Source organism: Candidozyma duobushaemuli (genome assembly GCF_002926085.2).
Source record: "Candidozyma duobushaemuli strain B09383 chromosome Unknown C_B09383, whole genome shotgun sequence".
Taxonomy (NCBI): Eukaryota; Fungi; Ascomycota; class Pichiomycetes; order Serinales; family Metschnikowiaceae; genus Candidozyma; species Candidozyma duobushaemuli.
In genome coordinates this window covers 1560775-1582340 of record NW_020289897.1, presented here as the reverse complement: position 1 = coordinate 1582340, position 21566 = coordinate 1560775, and the positions used below count along the sequence as shown (strand labels likewise).

Below are 21566 nucleotides of genomic sequence, written 5' to 3'. Positions count from 1 at the left end.
GAGGCCGGCTCCATTTTCTTCTTTCAGAAGGTGACACCTTTTTGACGTTTTGTTACCCGAGCAGCTTGCATTTAGCACACCATGCTTATCCTTTAAGCTCTGGCACAATGTATGTCTTGATGAAAGAAGGTTAGCCGCTTCCGCAAGGTGCCATGTGGGCGACCCCTATTAGTTAAATAAGAGATTAATTTCGTACTTTAGTTACTGATTGGGAGCTAATCTCGGCTGGAGGAAGAGGGAGTCTGATTGGACCAGCGGTTTACCAAATCGCTCGGCGACAAAAGTTTTGGAAAACTTAGAGAGGATGTGAATAAAGAAGAAAAAATCAAAACAGGGGTCAATCTCATGTCCATCAGATTAGGTTTTTTGACGTATTTTTTCGTGGTGGTGAACTTAGCCTCCACAGTGTGAACAGGTGAGTCCACACAAATATCTTCACGACGTGCATCCCAACACCAATCCCCATATAAATGAAACTCTTATCAATATACGCCAATAAAAGCTATAAATTTCTAATACGACGTTAATCTTGGTAGCCTCTTCCTGGTGATGCCCACACGTGACCAGCATCACATGCCCAACATCGCTAGTCTGATTTCTACTACTAATGGCATGAGTGAAACGAACCAGAATGGCAGCAATATAGCAGATATAAAAGCCAAACTCATCAAGATATCACCTTCGCTGCTGAATTTGCATTCCTCGTTTTGGCTGATTCAAAAAGACATTCTCACCCTCCTCAGTCAACCCTCCAATGAAGCACCCAAAAGAAACCTTCAGGCAGCTGATGCCCTACTGATCTGGTACCTACGAGCCGTTCAAGCGCTCAAGGCCGGAGCAGACCCAAAATTGGTACCTTTGAACGACATTTTTTCACATTCAGTCTTCAATTGGGTCACTGGATCGCTCAACTTTTCTCATGGAGCTCAGGCTAATGCTGGTTTGGGACTCCTACGAAGACTCGTTCAGCTTCTACTTTTGTTGGATAGAACCAGGGGTGACGAGCTTTGCTCTAAATGGGCCATTTCGACTTTCCAGAACCTGTCACTCAAAAAAGAGCATTTCCAGATAATCGAGATCTTAGCGAAAGAATGTCCCCACGTCTCTCAGGGCTTCAAGGAGAATGATCCAGGTTTCTTTGAGGTGCTCGTTTCAGCCTGTGCATCTGGAGCAGTTGCCAATGCTTCAGCGAAATGCCTAGCGGCTTTGCTTCAGAATCTACAAACAGACTTCTCAGAAGGCGAGTTTGTCACTTACTGGGCAAATCCTGTTGTTTCAGGTCTCCAGAGCCCAAAAGCCTCGTCAAACATCATCCAGCATTTACTTCCCATATTGCTCAGAATGACACCCAATTCCGTTGAGATCCTTATCAAGAACCATATAGATGCATCTCAGCCAGAGCTTCTTCTCTCTGTGCTAAATGTTAGCCAGAAACTTTCAAAATCGAAGGATCCTATTGATAGCGGCATCTTGACCGAAAGCGAAGTATTTGAGCTTTTGGTTTCCGACACTGAGAGCATACGTCTTTCGGCCATGCAACTAGTGGTTTCAACGATTAAAACAAGTCGTATACCTTCACCACACATTCTCAGACTCCTCACTGATGAGTGTATACTTGAGGGATTTGTGGAGGATTCAAGGTCATCTGAGACACGAGATGCATTCTCCTCTACGATCAGAAAAGCCGTCATCTCTTTAAAGGACTGCTACATTCACAATAGAGAGTCTTCACCAGAGGCCATCAAAGAAGCACTTGAATCACTTTTGAGATACTTTCTGATGAAGCTTTCACCAAGTTCAAGCTACCTGCTGCTACTCATTGCATTTGACTTCTTTGAAGTTTTGGTTGAAGAAGAATTCGACGGGGTGGCACGTAAGAACACCCGAAAGCAGAAAAACCTCATACCAGTTTTGGAAGTGTTCACACCATCCTTTATTTCCGTCATGCTTCGCTTCACGACGAACAATTATGAGGATATCAGAGGAAAGGCTAGAAAGTTACTTCAAACATGCCCTAGTGGCCTTTTGTTTGATGAGCTGAGCAGCCTCTTCTTCGACTACTTGAACAATTCCATAGAAGCTTTGAAATCTGTGCAAGGCAGAAAGAGCGATGAAAACGTCAATTTGCTCTTGCTTCTTGCGACTCATTACTCAAGGAACCCACCAAAGCTACTCGAATTTATAAAACTACTCCAGGAAAGACTCCTTCAAGTCAATGGAGAATCTCCACACGGCTTTTACACATTCTTTTCCAAAGCCTTCCAAACATTACCAGATTTCTTCTTGGAACAAGAGACATACTCAACAGAACTTGTTCGATGTCTTCTCAAATGCTGTCAGAACCTGTGGCAGCAATACAAATCCAATACGACATTCGAGACCTTGGAAGATAGCGATGGTCTAGAAGCTTCATCATGGAGACCTATCCGCGAATCTGCTCTTCTATTGGATACAATGATTGCGTTGAACAAGAAATCCTCTTTTATCTTTCTCGATCACGAACTATTCCTAGAAGCCTGTGAGCTCACTCGAGACCAGCTCAGCAACATAACCCATAGAGGTGTCTTTATGGCTGTTTTCAATACCTATGTCTCTGCTTGTGTTGTCTGTTTGGAGAGCCCAGGTCTTGAAGGCTACCCTAAGGTTTGGCTCCATGAAAGTTTAAACCTCATCAAGGCAAAAACTCAGTTTGTCTCAAGAAGATCAGGTGGACTACCTTTTCTAATCACCGGAGCTATCATGGCCCACAAGAAAAACGGTGATGTTGATGGCATAATTGATTCCACCATGAAGATGCTCATTGAATATACCAAAATTCCCCTCAGAGAAGAAGACCGTGCCAAATCAGGATTTCCCCAGGTTCACGCTTTTAATTGCATCAAACATCTATTCTTGGAATCAGCCTTGTTCTCATCAGCGAAAAGGTACTTAAATAAAGCGCTCAGCTTAGCATTGGAAAGTATCGACTCACCAGAATGGTCGATCAAGAACGCAGCTTTGATGCTCTTCACCTCGCTTCAAAACAGGATCTTTGGCACAAACATGGTTGGCAATCTGCTCTCTGGCATGAAGACATCTGTTTTCTTTAGCATGTACCGTGACCTTGATGATAAATTTTACTCTCGTTTATCGAAATTTGGGGAAAACGAAGGAGGCTCAGTAGAGAGCATTCTTTCCATTTTGACCATTTTGGAGAGACTTGAATGGAATGGTACTGACGAAGGTCTCTCCAACAGGTTTTACACTTTGCTCCAAGACAATTACTTGGGTCACCAGAGGTGGAAAATACGAGAAATGACCGCTAGGGTGTTGTATAAAATGGCATTGATGTCGAACAGGGAAAAGGCTACTCAGCATTCCATCACAGGTATCTACTCCTCGAATTCGATGAACAAGATCCATGGTTTTCTCTTGCTCGCATCGAAACTATCTCAAGATGTACGCATAAATGATCAAAACATGAGAGATGTTTTTCATTTTGTCCTGAAGCTTAACAACTGGCAGGTCTTCTCAGTTTGGCTCGACATGTTGCCAGAGGATCTTCCACTATCATTGGTGGAGCCTCTTGGAGATTTCTTTGTGGAACTGCTAATAGGAGAAAGCATCAGGCCGAATAGGGCAAAACACTCGACTCTAGCGAAGGTGATCAAACTCTTGCACCGTTATCACCTCGAAAACGATGAAGTCGAGGTGGCAGAGGACCTTCTTCTTCTTGCACTTGAAAGCGATGCATACGAGATTCAAGAACTGGTGATTGAGTGTTGCCAAAAGCATGAAATAATGAGTGAGAGATTAAGGCAGACATTGGAGCAATTAGCACAAGTACCACTGACATGGAGTTACATACGTGTGAAGGTTATTGAGCTTTTATTGGTAACAGGTTCCAACCAACGGATCAAGACGCTCGATACAAAGTGGTCACAAGAACTTCAAATCCTTGATCTTGCTGCTCAGAGTCTTCCAGATACTTTGCAACTTGCCAGGTATATACAGTCATATCAAACAGACGAGACGACTCTCCTTTGTGTCAAGGTGTTGGAGAGACTCATGAGGCTGAAAGAACAGCTCGATAGCGACTACATCGAAGATGTTATTGTCCTTTTGCTTATTTCATGCAAGTCAGAGTATAGACCCGCTCGTCGCAGGGCTGCGGACGTTTTGAGCCGTTGCTTCAATTTATCGAGTGATTGCAGTACGACTTATATCTTCAGAAAGGCCCTTGAGGCTCATGGCAATTTCAGTGGAAAAGAAGGATCCATATTGAGAAACTTTCTCACGCTGTATAGAACTGGGTTCGAAGACTTCATAAAAAAGGACCAGTTGGATCTCGATAGGGACGATCTTTACATCAATGAGGTGACGGTGCATTGTGAGTTCTCAAGAAGAACCAAGATAGAAGTCAGTGAGGATGTTGATAAAGTGTTGCAGATCATTCAAACATCACCGCTTCTCAAATCCTGGGAGTACGATTACCTGTTTGATGTCAGTTTGCACAAATTGATGAACTTGGTCTCCGAGGCAGATAGAGAGAGACTATTAGAAGCGCTTGCAAGCATCGGATGCTGCTATCACTGATTTGCAGACACTCACCAATAGCGTTTAGAGTCGAAAGAAGCAATAGCTCAAATAATCAATTCTTAGCATTTTCAGCATACATTTTTATTCTTTTTTTTTTTTTTTTTTTTTTTTTTTTTTTTTTTTTTCTCTCTCATCACCACGCCCTAAATTTGCACCTTTAGTGCACTTTCGCAAACCTCATCTGCATCTCTTATCGCGAAGATCAACACTCATCGCATCTTACCTACTACCAAAACTCCATGTCCGAATTCCCACAACTATGCCTGGACTGCCTAGTTCCGGATGAACGGAACATCAAAATGATCCGGCAGCCCGGTGGCGAAGAGTGCAAGCTTTGTACGAGACCATTCACTGTTTATAGATGGCCAGGACCAAGGGGCCAGAAGATGAAGAAAACCATTGTTTGTGGAACCTGTCTGAAAATACGAAACTGCTGTCAGAGTTGTCTTGTCGATGTTTATTTCAAAATCCCCATGGAATTCAGGGATGCTGCGTTGAAGATGGCCGGAATCGAGAATCCTTATCTAGCTGAGCAGAGCAAGAACAGAGAAGTCAAGGCGATTATGGCTGATAAGAAGGAGTTGCAGGGGTTCAAGAATGAGGGGCAAAAGGAGAAAGCAAAGGAGATATTGGCCACGTTGGCCGAAAAGCTAGGGAAGCAGAAACCTGCTGTTGTCGCTACTCAAGAACAAGAATCAGCTTCAGCTAAAGACCTCTCACAGATTGTGGCAAAACTACCGTTTGGAGCGACTCTTGCATCATCAGATGAAGAACTAAAAAGCTTCTTTGTTTTTGGCTTCGACCCGCAGATACCCCAGTACGTGGTGAAGGACTATTGTGAGAAGTTGGCTGGCCCGGTCTCGACAAAGATAGCCCACCGGGCACGCTGTGGCTTCGTTACTTTTGAATCTAGAAGTGAAGCTGACAAGTTTGCCAAAAAGCTCGAGAGCGTGAAAATCAGCAAGTCCAGCAAAACGGCGGCTCTTGTGGTTCTAGAAAAGAAGTACCCTGTGCGTTTCTGCTGGGGCGCTCCGAAACCACTTGGCGGGTCTGGTGCTGAACAGGGTAAAATTGGTGCAGTGGTGGTGAAGGTAATGAAGCAATTGGCCGAGAAGGATGCCAGTGAGGGTAAGAGGAAGCGGAAGACGGTAACGGAGGAGCCCCGCAAGGCTCCCAAGAAGACATATAATGCCGAGAGGGAGATAGAGTTGTGATGGGGTTTTTGATAGAAATGTACTTTGGGTGATCGGCCCCGGGATGTTTTACTGGTATTCACTGTAGCATAGAGTGGGATTCGTATACGCAAACAAAATAAGTGATTTTCTCAGTTTTATGTAACTTCTCGACCTTTCAAGGCTTTTGAAGCTTTTATTTGGAAGGTGACTTGAATATTAGGAGTTTGGTATTTTGCACTATTTTGCAACCAGTCAACCTTGCATTATAGCTTGACATACAAGAACGTAAGCGAGAAGAACGGCGGTGTTTTGAAACTTGAAAGTTTAGAATTCTATAAGAAGTTCTGCACTATTTCGAATCTTTTCATTAAAAAAAATTGGCGAATCTATTGATTTTGCAACCGGGGTCCTTCCTACATCAACCACCACACCATTTCGCAGCCATCACCACTTGCTTCTCAGATACACCTTACACGCTTCCCGAAGCAGCAACCAATAACGCGTTTTGACGTGTCTCCGTTCATCCGATTTTGCAAGCTCTAGACGTATTTTCCCCAACGCGTCCTTGCAAATCAAAATATCCCAAAAATGCCCTTCGATGGACGGATTAGGGAATTCCCTTTACTAGGGGTGGATCGTTTCAACACTGGCTGTTCGGCATTTCTCCTAACTCATTGCCATTCAGATCATCTCGTCGGGCTCATTCTGAAGTCCTTTGGAGGCCAGGTGTTTTGTTCTGTGGAAACGAAGAAACTACTATCATTGAAGAAGGACTACCAGAGGATCCTTCCGCTTTTGGAGACAAAAAGGTTCAATGAACCGTTTGAAGTGGAGCTTCGGCCACTAGGATCTTCTGAAGGATCTGAAAATGACACTTGCTTGGTAACTGTGACATTGCTCCCTGCTCATCACTGCCTTGGTGCATCCATGTTCTTGATTGAGTCTGAATCGTCAAATGTGCTATGTACGGGAGACCTTCGAGCAGAGGATTGGTGGATACTGTCTTTGAATACGTACCCGCTGCTATTCCCGTACATAAACGGCATGAAGACTTTGGACAATATTTATGCGGATATGACCTTTTCTTATCGCAGTGAGCCGTACATAGAGATACCTCCAAAAAATGCTGGAATCCACGCTGCCATTCGTCTTCTTGAAGAATTTCCAAAAGATCCAGAAATTGCATATTGTTTTCAGGACACCACGCTAGGGTTCGACCATGCTTGGGCCTTCATCACCAGCTACTTCAGAAGCGCTCTTCACATCAGCGATCCCATACTACGAAAGCAGGTCGAGGTTGTCTCAAAACATGACCCTGTAAACGGTCCCAGCTTAGCAACAGCGTTTGAGCGCTACAGACTGGCCAGCTTTACAAATGGCATTTTCCATGTTTGTCCCAAAGGATGCTCAGACATACCGAGCGACCGTTTCGTTGTGAGAATCAAACAATGCGTCAATTTCAACATTATGGATATGACAGGGGCCTGTTTCCCTCTACGTCTCGATTCCCTCCGTGTGACTGAAAAAGCCAATTTGCGTATGCTCAGAGAGACCAAGGCTGGTACTAGGATCTACGAGCTACGTGATCGGCAGTGGGTGTTACCCAAAAATGGGGCCGAGCTTTTACCGGCTGACATAAAACTTGTCTTTGCGAGACACTCATCCTATTCTGAAACGGCCCGTTTGGTGTCCATGTTTCGTCCAAGACAAGTATTCCCTACAGAGGACCAAGGCCTGTGGGTGAACGGTTTCAGCATGAAACGCCTCTTTGGTGATATCTGCCAGGGAGAGATATTTGCATTTGACGAGGAGCAGAAACTCCTCAATGGAGACCTCCGACCTGAGATCGCCGACCGCCCCGTGTCCACGGTTGATCGCTGGAACGCTGATGAATGCAAGGAAGAAGAGAAGTTCGTCGAGAAAATAAAGGAAGAAAAAGTGGCTCTCATCAATATCCGAAAAGTCGTTCAGGCCTCCGCCTTCAAAGAGAAGCGCTCTGCCGAAGAACAGGACTTTGTCAACAAACGCAAAAAGGACTTCAGACTTCAAAAGATCACTGAAGGCCGCAGTGACATTTCCTACAGAAAATTTATTGAGGAGCAGCAGGAAAAGTACTACAAGAAGCACAATCTCCCCGGCTACAAGCGAGACTACGAATCGCCAAAGTACATGCGCAAATTCGACTCCACGTTGGGAGGCTCTAGTGATTATGATACAGATAGTTGCTCGAGCCTGTCGGATATTTTCCATATGAAGCGGGCTCTTTCTAGTAGCAGCGCAGAGAAGGCTTCTGTTGGGAGTGTTGTTCAAGAAACACAGTCTTCCCAGCCTCTCAACAAAGGCCTCCAAAGATCCTTCGTCAGATCCTCCTTCAACACATATGAGGAGTCGCTTAAACCAAAAAAAGTCGACTCGCTTTCCCTGTCCTGTTCTCAGTCGAGTATTCTCTTTCGCTCCGAAAAGGAGCCCGACCAGATCCAAATCGACCATTTTTCTCGAAGACTTCTCGAGGACCCAATGGGCTGGGCTTCTATGAGCCTCCAGTCCACCAAAGGGTGATGCAATAAAATGAAATACCAAAAAACAAATGCTAATTTTCTCTCCACTGGTGGGAACACTTGGTACACTTGAGGAAAGTCGTCATAGGCTCATCGGCCGATCTGATCTGCAACTGGAAGAAGTATGCCTTGTCGTTACCACAAGAGTCCAATGGGCACTGTGCCGTTGTTTGATCGACATTGTCCCAGGCACCATCACCTCCCAAAACATCGTCAACTTCCTTTCTGGGTAGCACCTTACGCTCGAACATCTGGAATCCCAGAATCCGGAACTCGTAGGGACACGTGTTGCATTGAAGCTTGTTCATGCCATCCTCACCATGCGACATCAAGAGCATGTTTGAGCAGTACGGGCAGAACGAAAGCATTCTGGATCTCGAGGTTGATGTAGGAGGTGGAAATTCGATGTGCAGCGATGAGACAGTTTGATCACGTGCGCAGGATCAAGTTTGCAACTTGTAGGCCCCAATTCTGCGCCACCACGTTGTATGTAATTATGGAAGGTATGAGGACCATTACATTTGTTTTTAACTTGCCCTTGTAGCTATACAGAATTGATGTAGAGCACATGGGGAGGCTGTAAATGAGTGTTCCTGAAAAATGGTCACGTGACACATACATTACTTTCCAAGATCTACCGCTTTTTGATAACCAGGAAGACTTCCCCATACTTCATCAATGGCCGAAATTCCAGACTTGCGCCATCCCCTGGAGGCTCAAGATAGCCGGGAAAATGTGAAAAATGGCTCCAACAATGAAACTCAAATCAAATCCGAGGATGGTCTCGAATCACCAGCCAAAACACCCACGCGTCCGATTGGAATAAGGCTGCCTGCTAAACGAAGTACAGAAGATCTAGATAATTCTGCTCGAAAAAAGGCACATACTACTTATTCAAGGCTCATGGACGAAGATCACGATGAAATTGACAGTGTACTTCGAGAACAAGAGCTCAACCTAGCACAGAAGATTATAGAGGATTCGAAAGAACTGGCACCTCCTACGCCGCCAAAGAGAAAGAGGGGAAGACCCAGAAAAGGCGAAGAAGTCAAAAAGCCCCAGCCCGTGGAATTGACTCCCAGGCGCAGAGAAAGAAGAGCCGTGGTTGAGAAACGAGCCCTTGAAAAGGAAGAAGAGAAGAAACGACAAGCTGAATTGAGGGAACAAAGGCGAAGGCGTCCTAAGAAGGAAGCCAGTCTGGATGAGAGTGAAGAGGAAGAAGAAGATGAGGAGGATGAGGAATTCTCAGAGTCAGAGGAAGAAAAGCCCCAAAAATCGCCTAAGAAATCACCTAAGAAAGTAACCACTCCACGAAAGCCCAAGAAGACTCCGCCGGCGGAGCTGCCGACTCCTGTAAAGGTGAGAAAAACGCCCATCGAAAGAAGAACCAAGAAGGGCAGACCCAGTAAACAGGAAAAGGTCACTGGCAAAGTGCACAGTATCTTCCACATGGACGACATGGAATTTTTCCAGGATAAACAGGAAACGGTCAGCAAGGAGTCATCTCCCTCAAAAGCTGAGCTGTCCATTGCGCTCAATTTTGATAATACCGGTGACAGCACGTTCTCCTACATTCCTCTGATCAGTGGTCTTGATAAGCCGAAGAAGGAGCAAGTTGAGGCCACACCAATCCAACATTTTGAGCCCCTCCCGGTACCTGAGGTGGACCTGGAGGGCAACATCAAAGACCAGGAATATGTGAAAAAATACTTCCCAGACTCCCATATCCAGACTAATTTCTCTGGACGCCTCACCGACGAAAGAGCCTACTTCTTGGAAGGAAGTGAAGGTTACTTTGAGCAGCACAATCTTCGATTCAGACCTTCTTCCAGTGCATTGAGCTCCAAAGCTCCCGAGCTCGACTACGACGAATTCTTACCCATGGTCAGATTAGGCAGTCTTGTTCACCACAACGAAAGAAACGCTCTCAATGAGCTCCACAAAAAGCTATACCACCAATGGTGTTTCGAGTTGAGCCAGGGATACAATCTCAATTTCTACGGCATCGGCTCCAAGGCGAATTTGATTCTCGATTTCGTCAACGACTACTTGCTCGACTGGTACGAGCAAACGTTGCTTGAAGATGACGAGTATCCAGTGGTGATGGTGGTGAACGGCTACAACCCGGCTACCAAGCTCAAACTGGTGATCCACGATATTGCCCTGGCGATAGTAACGCCAGAAATCAGAAAAGAGAAGAACATCAAAATGCCGAAACACATTGGTGAAGCATTCCCATTTCTAGTGTCGTACATGAAGAAGCACGTCACCCACCACGCTGAGTTTGGTCTCGTGAAACCCAAGCTCATTCTCGTGGTTCATAATATTGATGGCGAGGCATTCAGAGACGAGCGGTCACAGAACATCCTTTCTCAGTTGGCCTCCCTCCCAGACGTATGGCTTCTCACGTCGGTGGACAATGTCAATGCCAGTCTTTTGTGGGACCTCTACCGTTTCAAGAACTTCAACTTCCTCTGGCATGATGCCACCACATATAAGCCGTACGGAGTGGAGCTCTCCTTCAAGGATGTTCTCAGCATGGGCCGTTCCAAGCGTTTTGTGGGAAGCAAGGGTGCCAAATACGTTTTGACGTCCTTGAGCTCCAATGCTCAGAATCTCTACCGGGTCTTGCTGCAGATGCAATTGAAGGTGCTCGAAGAATCTACAGCTTCAAAATCAGGAAGAACTGGTCTTCGTGGCTCTATCAAACTCGGTGTTGAGTTCAAGGCTCTCTACGATCAGTGTCTCAAGGAGTACGTCACCTCCAACGAGATGAACTTCCGAAGCATCCTAGGCGAATACGTCGAGCACAAGATGTGTTCCCTCACCAAAAACGCGTCCGGAAAGGAGATTGTTTTCATTCCGTACGCCTACGACGAGATCGCCTTGATCTTGAAGGACCATTTCAAAAAGTAGCTTTGTGGCTAAAACCGCAGCGGCTGCAAACGCTAAAATGGCTGCAAACCCGCAGGAAACCGAGGCGTAGCAGGCGCGTGACAAGTCCGCTGCAACCCGCCTAAAAAGCGATCCTTGACAAGTGTTTGAAAAAAGGATCTGGCAGAAATCGGTGGAAAGCCATTTTCGGAACTACTAGGAAACAATGGACACCTGCTCCCAGATTGGCTGCAAACGGATGCGCATAGCATTATCGGGACAAGTACATGAATACAACCGCTGCCGAAATCACAAAACCAAAGAGAGATCATTCCAATCTCTCAAATATATGAACCCCTCATCATCTGCTCCTTTTCGTTGCATTCGAGTCTCGTTTCCGTCTCGTCTACCCAACACCCTGGTCGTGCGCGCGCCAGAATCACAGCCCAGTGCGATACATGATATCGCCTGCTATTCAATCTTATCTAGGCACCGAAGCCACAATTCCTAGCCAGACGTTGTCGCCAGTGCCTTCCCTTTCCAGCCATGTCTAACATCGCCGAAGGCACCTCCCTCAATGTGGGAAGCCACAAGGTCAACGTGGTGCGTTTCTTATCTGAGGGCGGGTTCTCCAAGATCTACGAAGTCACCATGGATCCTCCTCACGACGACACGGAGGTGGGCTGCCTCAAGCAGGTCATAGTTCCGGACAAGAGCGGACTCAATGCGTTACGTAAGGAGGTGGATGTCATGAAGACGTTGAGCCTGGCCAAACACATTGTGCGCTACTACGATTCCAATGCCGAGAGATTGGCTGACGGCCAGTACCAGGTGCTTGTGTTAATGGAGTTGTGTCCGAACAAGTCGTTGTTGGAGTACATGAACGCCCGCATCCGTACGAAGTTGACCGAGAAGGAGATCCTCAAGATCATGGTGGATATCACCTTGGGGCTTTACGAAATGCACAAGATCAAACTCATACATAGGGACGTCAAGATTGAGAACGTCTTGATAGACGCCAAGAACGTTTTCAAGCTTTGTGACTTTGGCTCCGTGTCGGTTCCGATCCGGCCTCCAAAAGACCAGCGTGAGTTTCAGCTATTGAGCCACGACATCCTTTACCAAACAACTCCGCAGTACCGGGCGCCCGAAATGGTCGACTTGTACCGTGCCCAGCCAATTGACGAGAAATCGGATATTTGGGCCTTGGGGTGTTTCCTTTACAAGCTTTGCTACTACACGACGCCCTTTGAGGCCCAGGGTGACATTGCCATCCTCCATGCATCATTTCAGTTCTTGCCCCAGCCGGAATTCTCGGGCGACTTGAAGAATCTCATTATCATCATGCTCCAAGAGAATCCGCTCTATAGACCTAATGTGGTGCAGATCTTGATGCTCCTTTGTCAGATGACGGGGCAGAAGCTTGAGGAGTATGATGTCGAGGACTTCTACCACGCGGGACCTTACAACTTCCAAGCCTTGCATGAGATGCAACAGCATAAACAGGAGGAGCTCCGCAAACAGCAGCAGCTCTATTTCGAACAGCAGCAGAAGCAGCAAGAGTACGAAATGCGCAAGATCAAGGCTCAACAGGAGCTGCAAAAGCCCAAGAGATCCTCGTCCCAGCGCTCCCTGTCTCAGCAACCATCCATCGACAATTTGCTGCCAAGTGTGCTGAATATTCCTAGCCCTAGCATCAAAGCACACGGATCATCCGCATCCCTTGCATCTCAGCAACACGCTCAGGCGTCCGCAGTCTCAGTTAGCCACGATGCTGCCACTCAACTGCCCTACCTTGCATCACAGGTCCCCAAGCAGGGTCATGTTCTTCCTCAGGGCTCTCCACTTGTTGCAGCCTCGTCTCCTGTTTCACAAAAGAGCAAGTTGCACCAGGTTTCTTCAATCAAGAACGACTCTCAGGCAAACCTTGCCCAATTGAACCACCAATACAACTCGTCCAATAATCCATTCCCAATCCTGAAGGAAACCCCTTACCCTGTTGACCAGCAATCAGAGGGGATGCTGACGGGAATGCCGATGGATCTGCGGATGGATCTGCCGATTTGGAGCAAGACTTGGAAGAGATATCCAAGTTGGCTAATGCCGAGGAGCGGTACCCATCTTTGGACGCTCTCAACGACGATGTTGTGAAGTCGGCGTCTGCCTCGACGCACAGAAAGTCCCTGGACTTTAGTGTGAAAACTGGGCTGGGCCCTAGTGCCCCAGGCAGTCGCAAGCATCTGCAAGACCCTGACTTGAAGAGGCCCACCGAGTTTGAATCTACACATGCTTGGGAAAAGCCATCGCAAGCGATCGACAAGGATGCCGAGAAGCTAGTGGATGATATCTTTGCTTCGAAAACCGGACCCAGCGATACCGCCGGCACCTCCGTTCCATCCACATCATCCAAAGAGCCAATTCCTCCGCCCAAGACGGATGAAGGTGCGAAGGACTACTTCTACGAACAGCCAGCAGCACAGGTGAAGAGTGAGCTCAATGTTCAGAAGGGCACCACTAAGGGCGCTGAACCTGCAACACAAGCACCAGCGCCAGAGCCAAGATCCCAATATGATAACATAAGCAATGGTTTGCAGCGGCCTTCGCATTTGCAAGGATCTCTCTCGATGGACCTGTCGGCCACGTTGGCGCAGAAGCCTAATCACTCGCATTCTTACAGTATGGGTACTGTGCCTTTACAAGATAGTCGTAAGGGCGCCAACCCTTGGGGCGAATCATTGAAGCAAGGAAGAAGCCCCATGCCGGCAGTGGCGGCTCCCACAATGGAGGATATGAACATCGGTCAATTGTCATTGAATGATTCCTTGCCTTCGTCAGCACAGTCAATACCACAGCAGCAGCAGCAGCAGCAGCAGCAGCAGCAGCAACCGCAGCAACCACCACAGCCACCAACTGGCAGCAGAGGTCCTTCGCTTGAACTTGATCGTAACCTCATTGAGCTCGAAGTTGGTCTCTCGTCGGGTGAAAGTTCAGAGGATGCTCCACCGCTTCCGCCCCACCCAGCACGCAAGCAGGTCGAGGAGGTCCTTGTGGACTTGGACAACAAAGAGGAGAAGAGAAAGCCTAAAATGAAGAAGAGCTTGTCGCAGAACCCCGGTCAGCCTTTCGCCGTCAAGGAAGAGGTGATTGACTTTGCTTCTGATGACGAGAACCAGCAGCTGGAGATGAGCCGGTTGTCGATCCGCAACTCGCTTCGGAAATCCCGTAAGCTGAGCGAACATCGCCGCAGCGACAGCACGCACAGCGAACACAAGCGGCGGTCATTCTTTGGCGATTGATATCGTTGCAGCGGTACTGATGTACTAGAATCTAATAGAAAAGGCATACCCCACGGTATGCAGTGCTCTGAGGATGGTGTTTTTCGCAGATCATCGCGACCACTGTAGAACCACCAGTAGCCATGGACGAGTTGAATGTGCTCCTACTGGGGCTTTTGTTATTAGTTCCAGAGAATAAATTGCCAGAAACTGGTGATTCTAATCTTCTGTCTGTGTCACGTGTCATCAAGGAAATCGTGGGTGGCAGATCCGCAGCATGGGTCCATGAACAACTCCAACAGATAAGCCAAACTAAAAAGGTTGAAATTAATGAATCTGGCGATCTCAAATCTGCTTTATTCACCTACGCTGATTACATAATCTCCACACAAAACGGTCCCCAGTCGGCTTTGAACCTCCAGCTTCTCGCTATAGGTCTTCTTCAAACATATATCCAGGCAAACTTCACCGGACCTGAAATTGGATTTACCGCTAGAGAGTTGATTTTTGATGGAGTTGACGAGACTTTGCTTCAAAAAGAGTGTGTCCGTTTGCTCAGCATCGAAGGTAAACTGGCCTATGACCTCATGAACGAGCCTGTGCTACTTCTTCTATCATTGGTGATTTTCGAGAAACTCATGAACGTGGAGGGTCTTGCCGAGGGCAATGCTTTGGATTTGGAGAAAGTTTCCGGAAGTACAGCCGCTGCCGTGAAAAGTCTAGGAGACTCGCCTGTGACGGCCTCTCTTGCATGGTGGAGAGCTCGTGCTTTACAGGTTCACCTTTCTGTTCTTTCTGAACCTTCAGACACGCTAGCCTCGATCAGCTCAATTCTTCTTCAACAGCCCATTGTCAATTGGCTAGTTCCCAGTGGCGCCGCTGACGTTGAACTTCAAAAATTCGTGCAATTGATCTTCCTACTAGAAAACGCTAGAAACGGCATTCATGCTCAAACGGAACACTTGGCTGAACCTATGTTGAAGAAGGCCGCAGAAGTGTCTCAGTTGCAGTTTGCATTGACAGGAGCCAAGGCGAAGAGAACAAAGTTTCAGACATTCCACACTGCCCTGTTGATTCTTTTGGCAAAGTCCGCTGAGAACCTGGTTTACGGAGAACTGAAGAACGAGGCACCAGAGGCGTTTGAGCTCAATTCCGATTTGCTTTTGGAAAAGCCAGAATACGAGAGTTTGGCCGACGTGGACATGAAGGACGAACAGGCGTCCAAGAAGATCAAGATCGATTTTGAAGGCGGATCTGAGGATTCTGAAGATGATCGGTTGTTTCCAGTTGCCCTTTCCTCAGAGGTACCTGATCTGCTCAAGGAACTTGATCCTAATAACCAGCCGCCATTGAGTGATCTAGACAACGTCCAGCTTTTGCTCAGACTCACCACTTTGAGACAAACCTCCCCACTGGGAAATACCTTGGTCGACGAAGAACTCTCCGCTGTTGTCAACAGAATTGTCTACTCCTCGTCTGCAAACATCAACTGGCTCGTTTTTGGTAGAGCCCTCTGGGAAAGATCGGTTCTTGAAACCGGCAAAGCCAGAACCGTGGAGAGAGGTATTCTCCAAATGACCTCGTTGGTCGAGGAAATCGGCATCAAGATCAAATCTCGTGTGTTGCCTCAGGCTGAAGATAATCAGACATCTGTGGCTTCGAGACTCAGATTCGTCCACCAGATGCCGTTGATGGCCCAGTGGAGTCTAGACGCTAAACTTGCTGAAAAGTACATGTCTTTGGGTGTGTTGAAGCTGGCTATTGCTATTTACGAGAGACTCGGTATGGTTGTGGAGGCTGCGCTTTGCTATGCTGCTGTTGAAGAAGAAAACCTCGCTGAACAGCTTTTGGTGGATCGTGTAAATGCCCACCCTGAAGATGCCAGAGCCATCAGTATTCTCGGTGACATCAAGCAGGACCCTTCGTACTGGGAAAAAGCATGGGAAGTTGGCAGATACCCCAAGGCTAAGGCATCTCTTTCCCGTCATTACTACGCAAAGAAAGACTACACAAATGCTATTGAAAGCATGCACCAGTGTCTTTCTGTGAGCCCTCTTTCCTACGAAAACTGGTTCTTCTACGGCTGCATGGGTCTCGAAACCAATCTGTTTGAGTTGGCTGCTGAGGCCTTCACCAGATGTGTTTCTCTTGACGACACCAACTCGCATGCCTGGTCCAATTTGGCCAGTGCCCTTTTGAGACTCGACAAGACCAAACAGGCTTTTAGTGCTTTGAAGAAAGCGTTGCAGCAAGGTGAAGGTGCAAACAGGTCGTGGAGGATTTATGAAAACTACCTTACGGTGGCTGCCAAATTGGGAGAGTGGAACGACGTTCTTCATGCCACCAAGGAGCTCATGAAAATCAGAAAGGAGTCCGGCGGTGAGACGGTTGTGGACTTGCCTGTCATCGAAACGCTCGTGCAAATCCTCATGGAGGAGCCTTATCCTGACGAAGACACCAGAATGACCCATTTCCAGAAATCGTGCATCGACCTCGTGTGCAATATCTTGCCGGGCGTCATCAACCACCTGGCCAGATGCTGGAGAATCGTCAGCAAAGTAGAGCTCTGGAGAAAGAGACCATGGGCTGCACTCGAATGTCACGAAAAGGGTTTCAGAGCTACTTCTCAGAGACCAGAGCTTGAGACTGATGGAAAGATCTGGACGGACGCCGTGGAGGCCTGTTCCGATTTGGTTTCTGCTTACGAATCTCTCGGTGAAATGCCAGGCAAGCACGGTGCTGGAGATGTTGTTTGCAAGGACTGGAAATACAAGGCCAGAACCGCCGTTCGTTCGCTCATGTCCAAGGGCAAAAACATGTGGGAGGGTTCTGAAGGCTGGGAGTCGCTTATTGCCATGAGAGACGAGCTCAAGAACTAGTCTACAACGATCAAGAAAACAAACTAACAATTGGGAGGCCTGGGACCTGGAGACTACCTATCGACGTCGTTGATGATCGAGAAGGTGTCGAACATCATAGAGTCGGCTCGGTCCCTCGAGAGAGCCAGGGATGGGATGTATCCCGGCAGGTTCTCTTTTGTGGGAATCAACACCGACAAGGCTGCCTGAGTCTCCGTGGCTGTGGAGACAAGAAAATCGAGTTTCAGAGCGTTAGCTGCAGAAGCCAGCATCTCCACAAGGCCGTGCAAGGATTTCCTGCTGAGTTCGGAAATCTCCAACTTGACGAGCCAGGTGACCATATAGAACCACAACCAGCAGCCCGTTCCTTGCTGGTACCATTCCAACGCATACACCGCCATCACGGCGTAATCCCAGTAACACATGTAGTTCAACAAGGACGTTTCGACGTAGCGCAAGAACGGCATTGACGTTTTGGTGAAGGCTGTATTGGGGAACAGATCGAGAAGAAACGACACCAAGTTCATGGAGGCGTAAGTGGCAAAAGGAAGGAGTTTCACTGGCGAAGCTGTTGAATTTGCCATCAAGAGCGCCGTAGCCAAAAGCACGGTGTTTTCACCCCGGAGCAAGTCCGAAATGGGTGCTCTGTTTTTGAGGTTTCTGTCGTCCCTCAAAATAAACTTCAACTGACGGTGCACTGCCAAAGCGTATGTAACCAAACAGCCGGCGACGGCAACGTCGTAAGCACCAGGGTAAGTTAAAGAAAGAAGAAATCCAGAAAGGCAGGCGGCGTGGGACAAGATCCAGAGGTACATCAAGGAGTTCTGCTGATTTGCAGCCAAACGAAAGAGGAAGTAGAGGCTGTTCCACAGTTGGGCGAAGATGTTGAAAATAAAGGCGTACTCCGGGGCGGCGGTGATGGACTCGGCGACCATCTTGGCGGTGATGATTTTGAGTTTGGCCATGAGAAGAAGAAGAGGTGGTGGAGGTTTTGGAGATGGTCGCACCGAGCTGTATTTATAGTAGTTGGGGGTAGGTGTATGCTGGTGATGAAGAGGACTAAGAAATTAATTGAGGAGTAAAGGGGCCTTAGAGGCGGAGGATGTGGCTTTAGTAGTCGGGAGTGAAATGGTGGTGGTTTTGTTGGAGACACTGGTGATGCTATGTGGGTGAGATACTCACTTGTGGGTCAAGTCATCAATGGAGTCGACATCCACGATATTAACCTCTGCTGATTTAGATACATTTAAGTACTACTAGAACCATAATCTTAGTGGCCAACAACCTTTCTTTGTATTGGAAGGCTCGTTTGTTGTTCTGTAATGGTCCTACTGTGACATAATAGTAGGTTAGTGACATATGGTGATATTTAAAAAGTATGAACTCTGGATGCCACAAATCGAGCGATTACTCAAATGATACTGAATAACCCCCTCTGCCAATTGCGTCACCTCCCCTTCTCTATCGGTTATTGAGCAATGTCATGTCTTCTTGAACCTACTGAAAGATGGACTTACCGTTTTCTGTACTTCACCTCAGCAAACGTCACCTGTACTTCTTCATTCAATTCCACCATAGACTTAAATCCTCTAACTCAACAAAATCGAACTGCTGGGTCAATTTCAACCCTACTTCATCTCTACCAACCTACACCACCCAATATACATCCTATGTTAAAAGCTAGCTACTGGGACAGCTCGGTTACCTGCTGACCCCGCCACTCGTAGGCCTCCAAAAAGAGAAGGAGAAGATCACCGAAGTACCTCGAAGACCGCTCCAACTCAAGACGGTACTCCTCAAAAGCCGCCAAACAGTCCTCCTCCTTCATGCTATCCTGCAACAAACAGGCCTCGTCGTACACATGCTTGTGAAGAAGAAAAGTGGCTTCTTCCTCATCATCAATTTCAAGCTGCTCCATGTGGACCCGGCAAAACTCCTGGAAAAGTTCCTCAAGTCGTTGCTGGATATTAAGTGAGAAGCTGTGTCTATCCACAAAACGCTCCACGATTCCAACCTGGCGAAGTGCCTTCACTTTCTGCTCGAGCTCCAGGTACTTGGTCACGAGGTTTTCGAGTTGCTTGATATCGACAACGAGTTTTTCGTCCTCAGCATACTTGCACTCGAGCACATTGATGAGACCGTTGACAAGCTTGGTGTTTTCCTCAATATCCACACGAATGCCATGGTAGATGTTGTTTATTTGGACAAACCAGCGAGCAACTGTTTCGTTGATACATTGTCCAGCCACACGGTAGAGACCGCAGAAACGGGTGATCAAGCTGTCAATCTCAATGTAGTAGTCCTCGTCTGAGTAGCATTGGTGTTCGAAATCGGTGGCAATGAAAAGACGCTCGATTTCAAGCTCCACTTGCGAAGTTGGCATTTTGAGGTCGAGGTCCTCGGTGACAATGCGCTTCTTGACCCCATAAGTCTTCTGCTGTGGTTTGAGTAGTGGCTGCGAAATGATGGAGTAATTGCCTGGACAAGAAACAACGTCACTTGGAGCTTCCTCTTTTTCAAAGTCAATGGAAAACACAATCTCCTCGTCTGACTCGTCGTCGGAAAAACGGGTTTTCGTCGGCAGTCTTTTGAACACCTCTGGTTTCTGGACATTCTTTGCGAGGATGTTCAACCGATTGAGGTCGTAGTTCGAGTGTACGTATGTCTGCTGGTGCCTACGAATGGCTGCAATGGGTTCTGGAAGATCCTCTTCAGTTTCTGAATCCTCATCTGAGCTGTCCTCGGAATCGTCTTCGGAGATATCCTCGATGTCCTCGTTAACTTCGCCATTTGAGTTACCCTCAAACAAGTCGTCCTCAAAGAGGTCGTCTGGAAGTTCCGCAGGCTCAATTGGAGAGCTCTTATCAACTTTTTCAAAGGCTCTGTTGGAAGGAAAACGGCGTAAGCAGAGATCCTCAGAGGCTTCCTCTACCTCGTCTGTTTCAGACTGCTCCTCCTTAGGCTGCTTGTTCTCTTCCTCGGACTGCTCAATTTCTACCTCAGACTGGCTGGCTTCCAAGGAAGCCAAATACTTCTTCTTCGCCTCTTCATGAATTCTCTTGATGTTGTAGAGCTTCATGGCGACCCGGTAGTTGAGCTTCTTTCTGATCTTCCGAGGTGGTTCCTCGTCATCATCTCTCTGTGGTGGCTCTTGTGGCTCGGTGGGAGTTTCTGAAGAGCAAGAGTGAAATGTAGCATCTGAAGAGTCAGAGTCGCTTCTGGACAATTCACTCAGACGATCTGACACAAAACGTACTTGAGCCTGGATATCACCATTTGCACACTTCCTTTTGGAAAATGCCAGGCTCAAACCTGGAAACAGATCTTTCTCCACATGAGGAGGCTGCTGCTCCGGAATGACCAGACTATGTTGTTCCCCGAAAAGATCAAGCTGCAGCTGACTGAAGTGTCTGTACTTTCTTGGAAGTACACAATCACTTGGCTGAGTGAGGCCAAGAATGACCAGATTGGTGGTTAATCTTTTGCTTTTTTCTTTTGAATTGAGAGCGGGCATTATGGTTGTTGAATGGTAGAGTGGTGATGATGCAATTGACTGGAGGCTGTTTCCCGTGGTACAAATACTCCATTGGACGTGGACGGCTCCGCCACGGGGTTCATGGTAAGGAAATTCCAATAGCAGGCTGAGTGGGCTTTCTGAAAAATATATCCTGGTTTCACTTGCAATTTCCGAACTGGGGTGGATTTGTGCTTGAGTTTCTCAAAGTGCCCTTTTTCGCAGCCATCAGAGCAGGTACAAGAAGTAGGTGGTGCAGCGAAAAGAGGTGACGAGTGACCGAGTTTATGGGACAGAGATGATTTGAGGAAGGAGTAAAAGAATTGAATTGATTGTGTTCTTTTCCCTGGTTGTTTCGGCAATGCGGTAGCAAGTCAATTGTAGTATGGTGATCATATAGAAAGCAGTGAAAGTCAGGTTGAAGTTTTCACAGAAGTCCACTTTAGGCGTGTCCTCTGCTACTATAGCACTCCCTGTCAACTAGGCTCTATGGGGCTTCCATTGAGAACATTGGGTTTTGGATTATTCCCACCAGGTAGATGCGGTTCCATTGTAGACCAATCCGGCTGCAAATATAACACACTAGAGGCAGTGGATACTGAGAATGACCCAAGAGAAGATCAAAATGTACAGTTTATTACACTGACATTCTGGCGCTTCCCCTAAATCCCATGAACCATGGCTTTACTAGTGATTCACGGTACTTCAGAGCCCAGTGAAGACCATCCTAGTTG

The 21566-nt window shown here is 47.3% G+C and overlaps 9 protein-coding genes across 9 annotated transcripts; 6 read left to right on the top strand and 3 right to left on the bottom strand. All coding sequences in view use genetic code 12, as the record gives it.

Moving 5' to 3' along the window:
* Positions 1-573: 573 nt before the first annotated feature.
* On the top strand, positions 574-4603 carry CXQ87_003580 (tRNA methylation protein; the record flags this gene model as incomplete). Its single annotated transcript, XM_025482055.1, has 2 exons — positions 574-4509; positions 4541-4603. The coding sequence occupies 2 exons, from the start codon at positions 574-576 to the stop codon at positions 4601-4603; spliced, it is 3999 nt and encodes a 1332-aa protein (XP_025336673.1).
* A 448-nt stretch (positions 4604-5051) lies between these two features.
* CXQ87_003579 (uncharacterized protein) lies at positions 5052-5792 on the top strand (the record flags this gene model as incomplete). Its single annotated transcript, XM_025482054.1, has 1 exon — positions 5052-5792. The coding sequence occupies one exon, from the start codon at positions 5052-5054 to the stop codon at positions 5790-5792; it is 741 nt and encodes a 246-aa protein (XP_025336672.1).
* Positions 5793-6341: 549 nt separating this feature from the next.
* PSO2 (Pso2p) lies at positions 6342-8312 on the top strand (the record flags this gene model as incomplete). Its single annotated transcript, XM_025482053.1, has 1 exon — positions 6342-8312. One exon carries the CDS (start codon positions 6342-6344, stop codon positions 8310-8312), a length of 1971 nt encoding a protein of 656 aa, XP_025336671.1.
* A 31-nt stretch (positions 8313-8343) lies between these two features.
* Positions 8344-8649, bottom strand: RPC11 (DNA-directed RNA polymerase III core subunit; the record flags this gene model as incomplete). Its single annotated transcript, XM_025482052.1, has 1 exon — positions 8344-8649. The coding sequence occupies one exon, from the start codon at positions 8647-8649 to the stop codon at positions 8344-8346; it is 306 nt and encodes a 101-aa protein (XP_025336670.1).
* A 340-nt stretch (positions 8650-8989) lies between these two features.
* CXQ87_003576 (origin recognition complex subunit 2) lies at positions 8990-11227 on the top strand (the record flags this gene model as incomplete). The annotated part of the gene is made up of 1 exon (XM_025482051.1): positions 8990-11227. The coding sequence occupies one exon, from the start codon at positions 8990-8992 to the stop codon at positions 11225-11227; it is 2238 nt and encodes a 745-aa protein (XP_025336669.1).
* Positions 11228-11731: 504 nt separating this feature from the next.
* AKL1 (serine/threonine protein kinase) lies at positions 11732-14481 on the top strand (the record flags this gene model as incomplete). The annotated part of the gene is made up of 2 exons (XM_025482050.1): positions 11732-13140; positions 13200-14481. 2 exons carry the CDS (start codon positions 11732-11734, stop codon positions 14479-14481), a joined length of 2691 nt encoding a protein of 896 aa, XP_025336668.1.
* Positions 14482-14603: 122 nt separating this feature from the next.
* Positions 14604-17339, top strand: CXQ87_003574 (tetratricopeptide repeat-containing protein; the record flags this gene model as incomplete). Its single annotated transcript, XM_025482049.1, has 1 exon — positions 14604-17339. The coding sequence occupies one exon, from the start codon at positions 14604-14606 to the stop codon at positions 17337-17339; it is 2736 nt and encodes a 911-aa protein (XP_025336667.1).
* Positions 17340-17392: 53 nt separating this feature from the next.
* On the bottom strand, positions 17393-18283 carry CXQ87_003573 (uncharacterized protein; the record flags this gene model as incomplete). The annotated part of the gene is made up of 1 exon (XM_025482048.1): positions 17393-18283. One exon carries the CDS (start codon positions 18281-18283, stop codon positions 17393-17395), a length of 891 nt encoding a protein of 296 aa, XP_025336666.1.
* A 719-nt stretch (positions 18284-19002) lies between these two features.
* CXQ87_003572 (uncharacterized protein) lies at positions 19003-20832 on the bottom strand (the record flags this gene model as incomplete). Its single annotated transcript, XM_025482047.1, has 1 exon — positions 19003-20832. One exon carries the CDS (start codon positions 20830-20832, stop codon positions 19003-19005), a length of 1830 nt encoding a protein of 609 aa, XP_025336665.1.
* Positions 20833-21566: the final 734 nt, after the last annotated feature.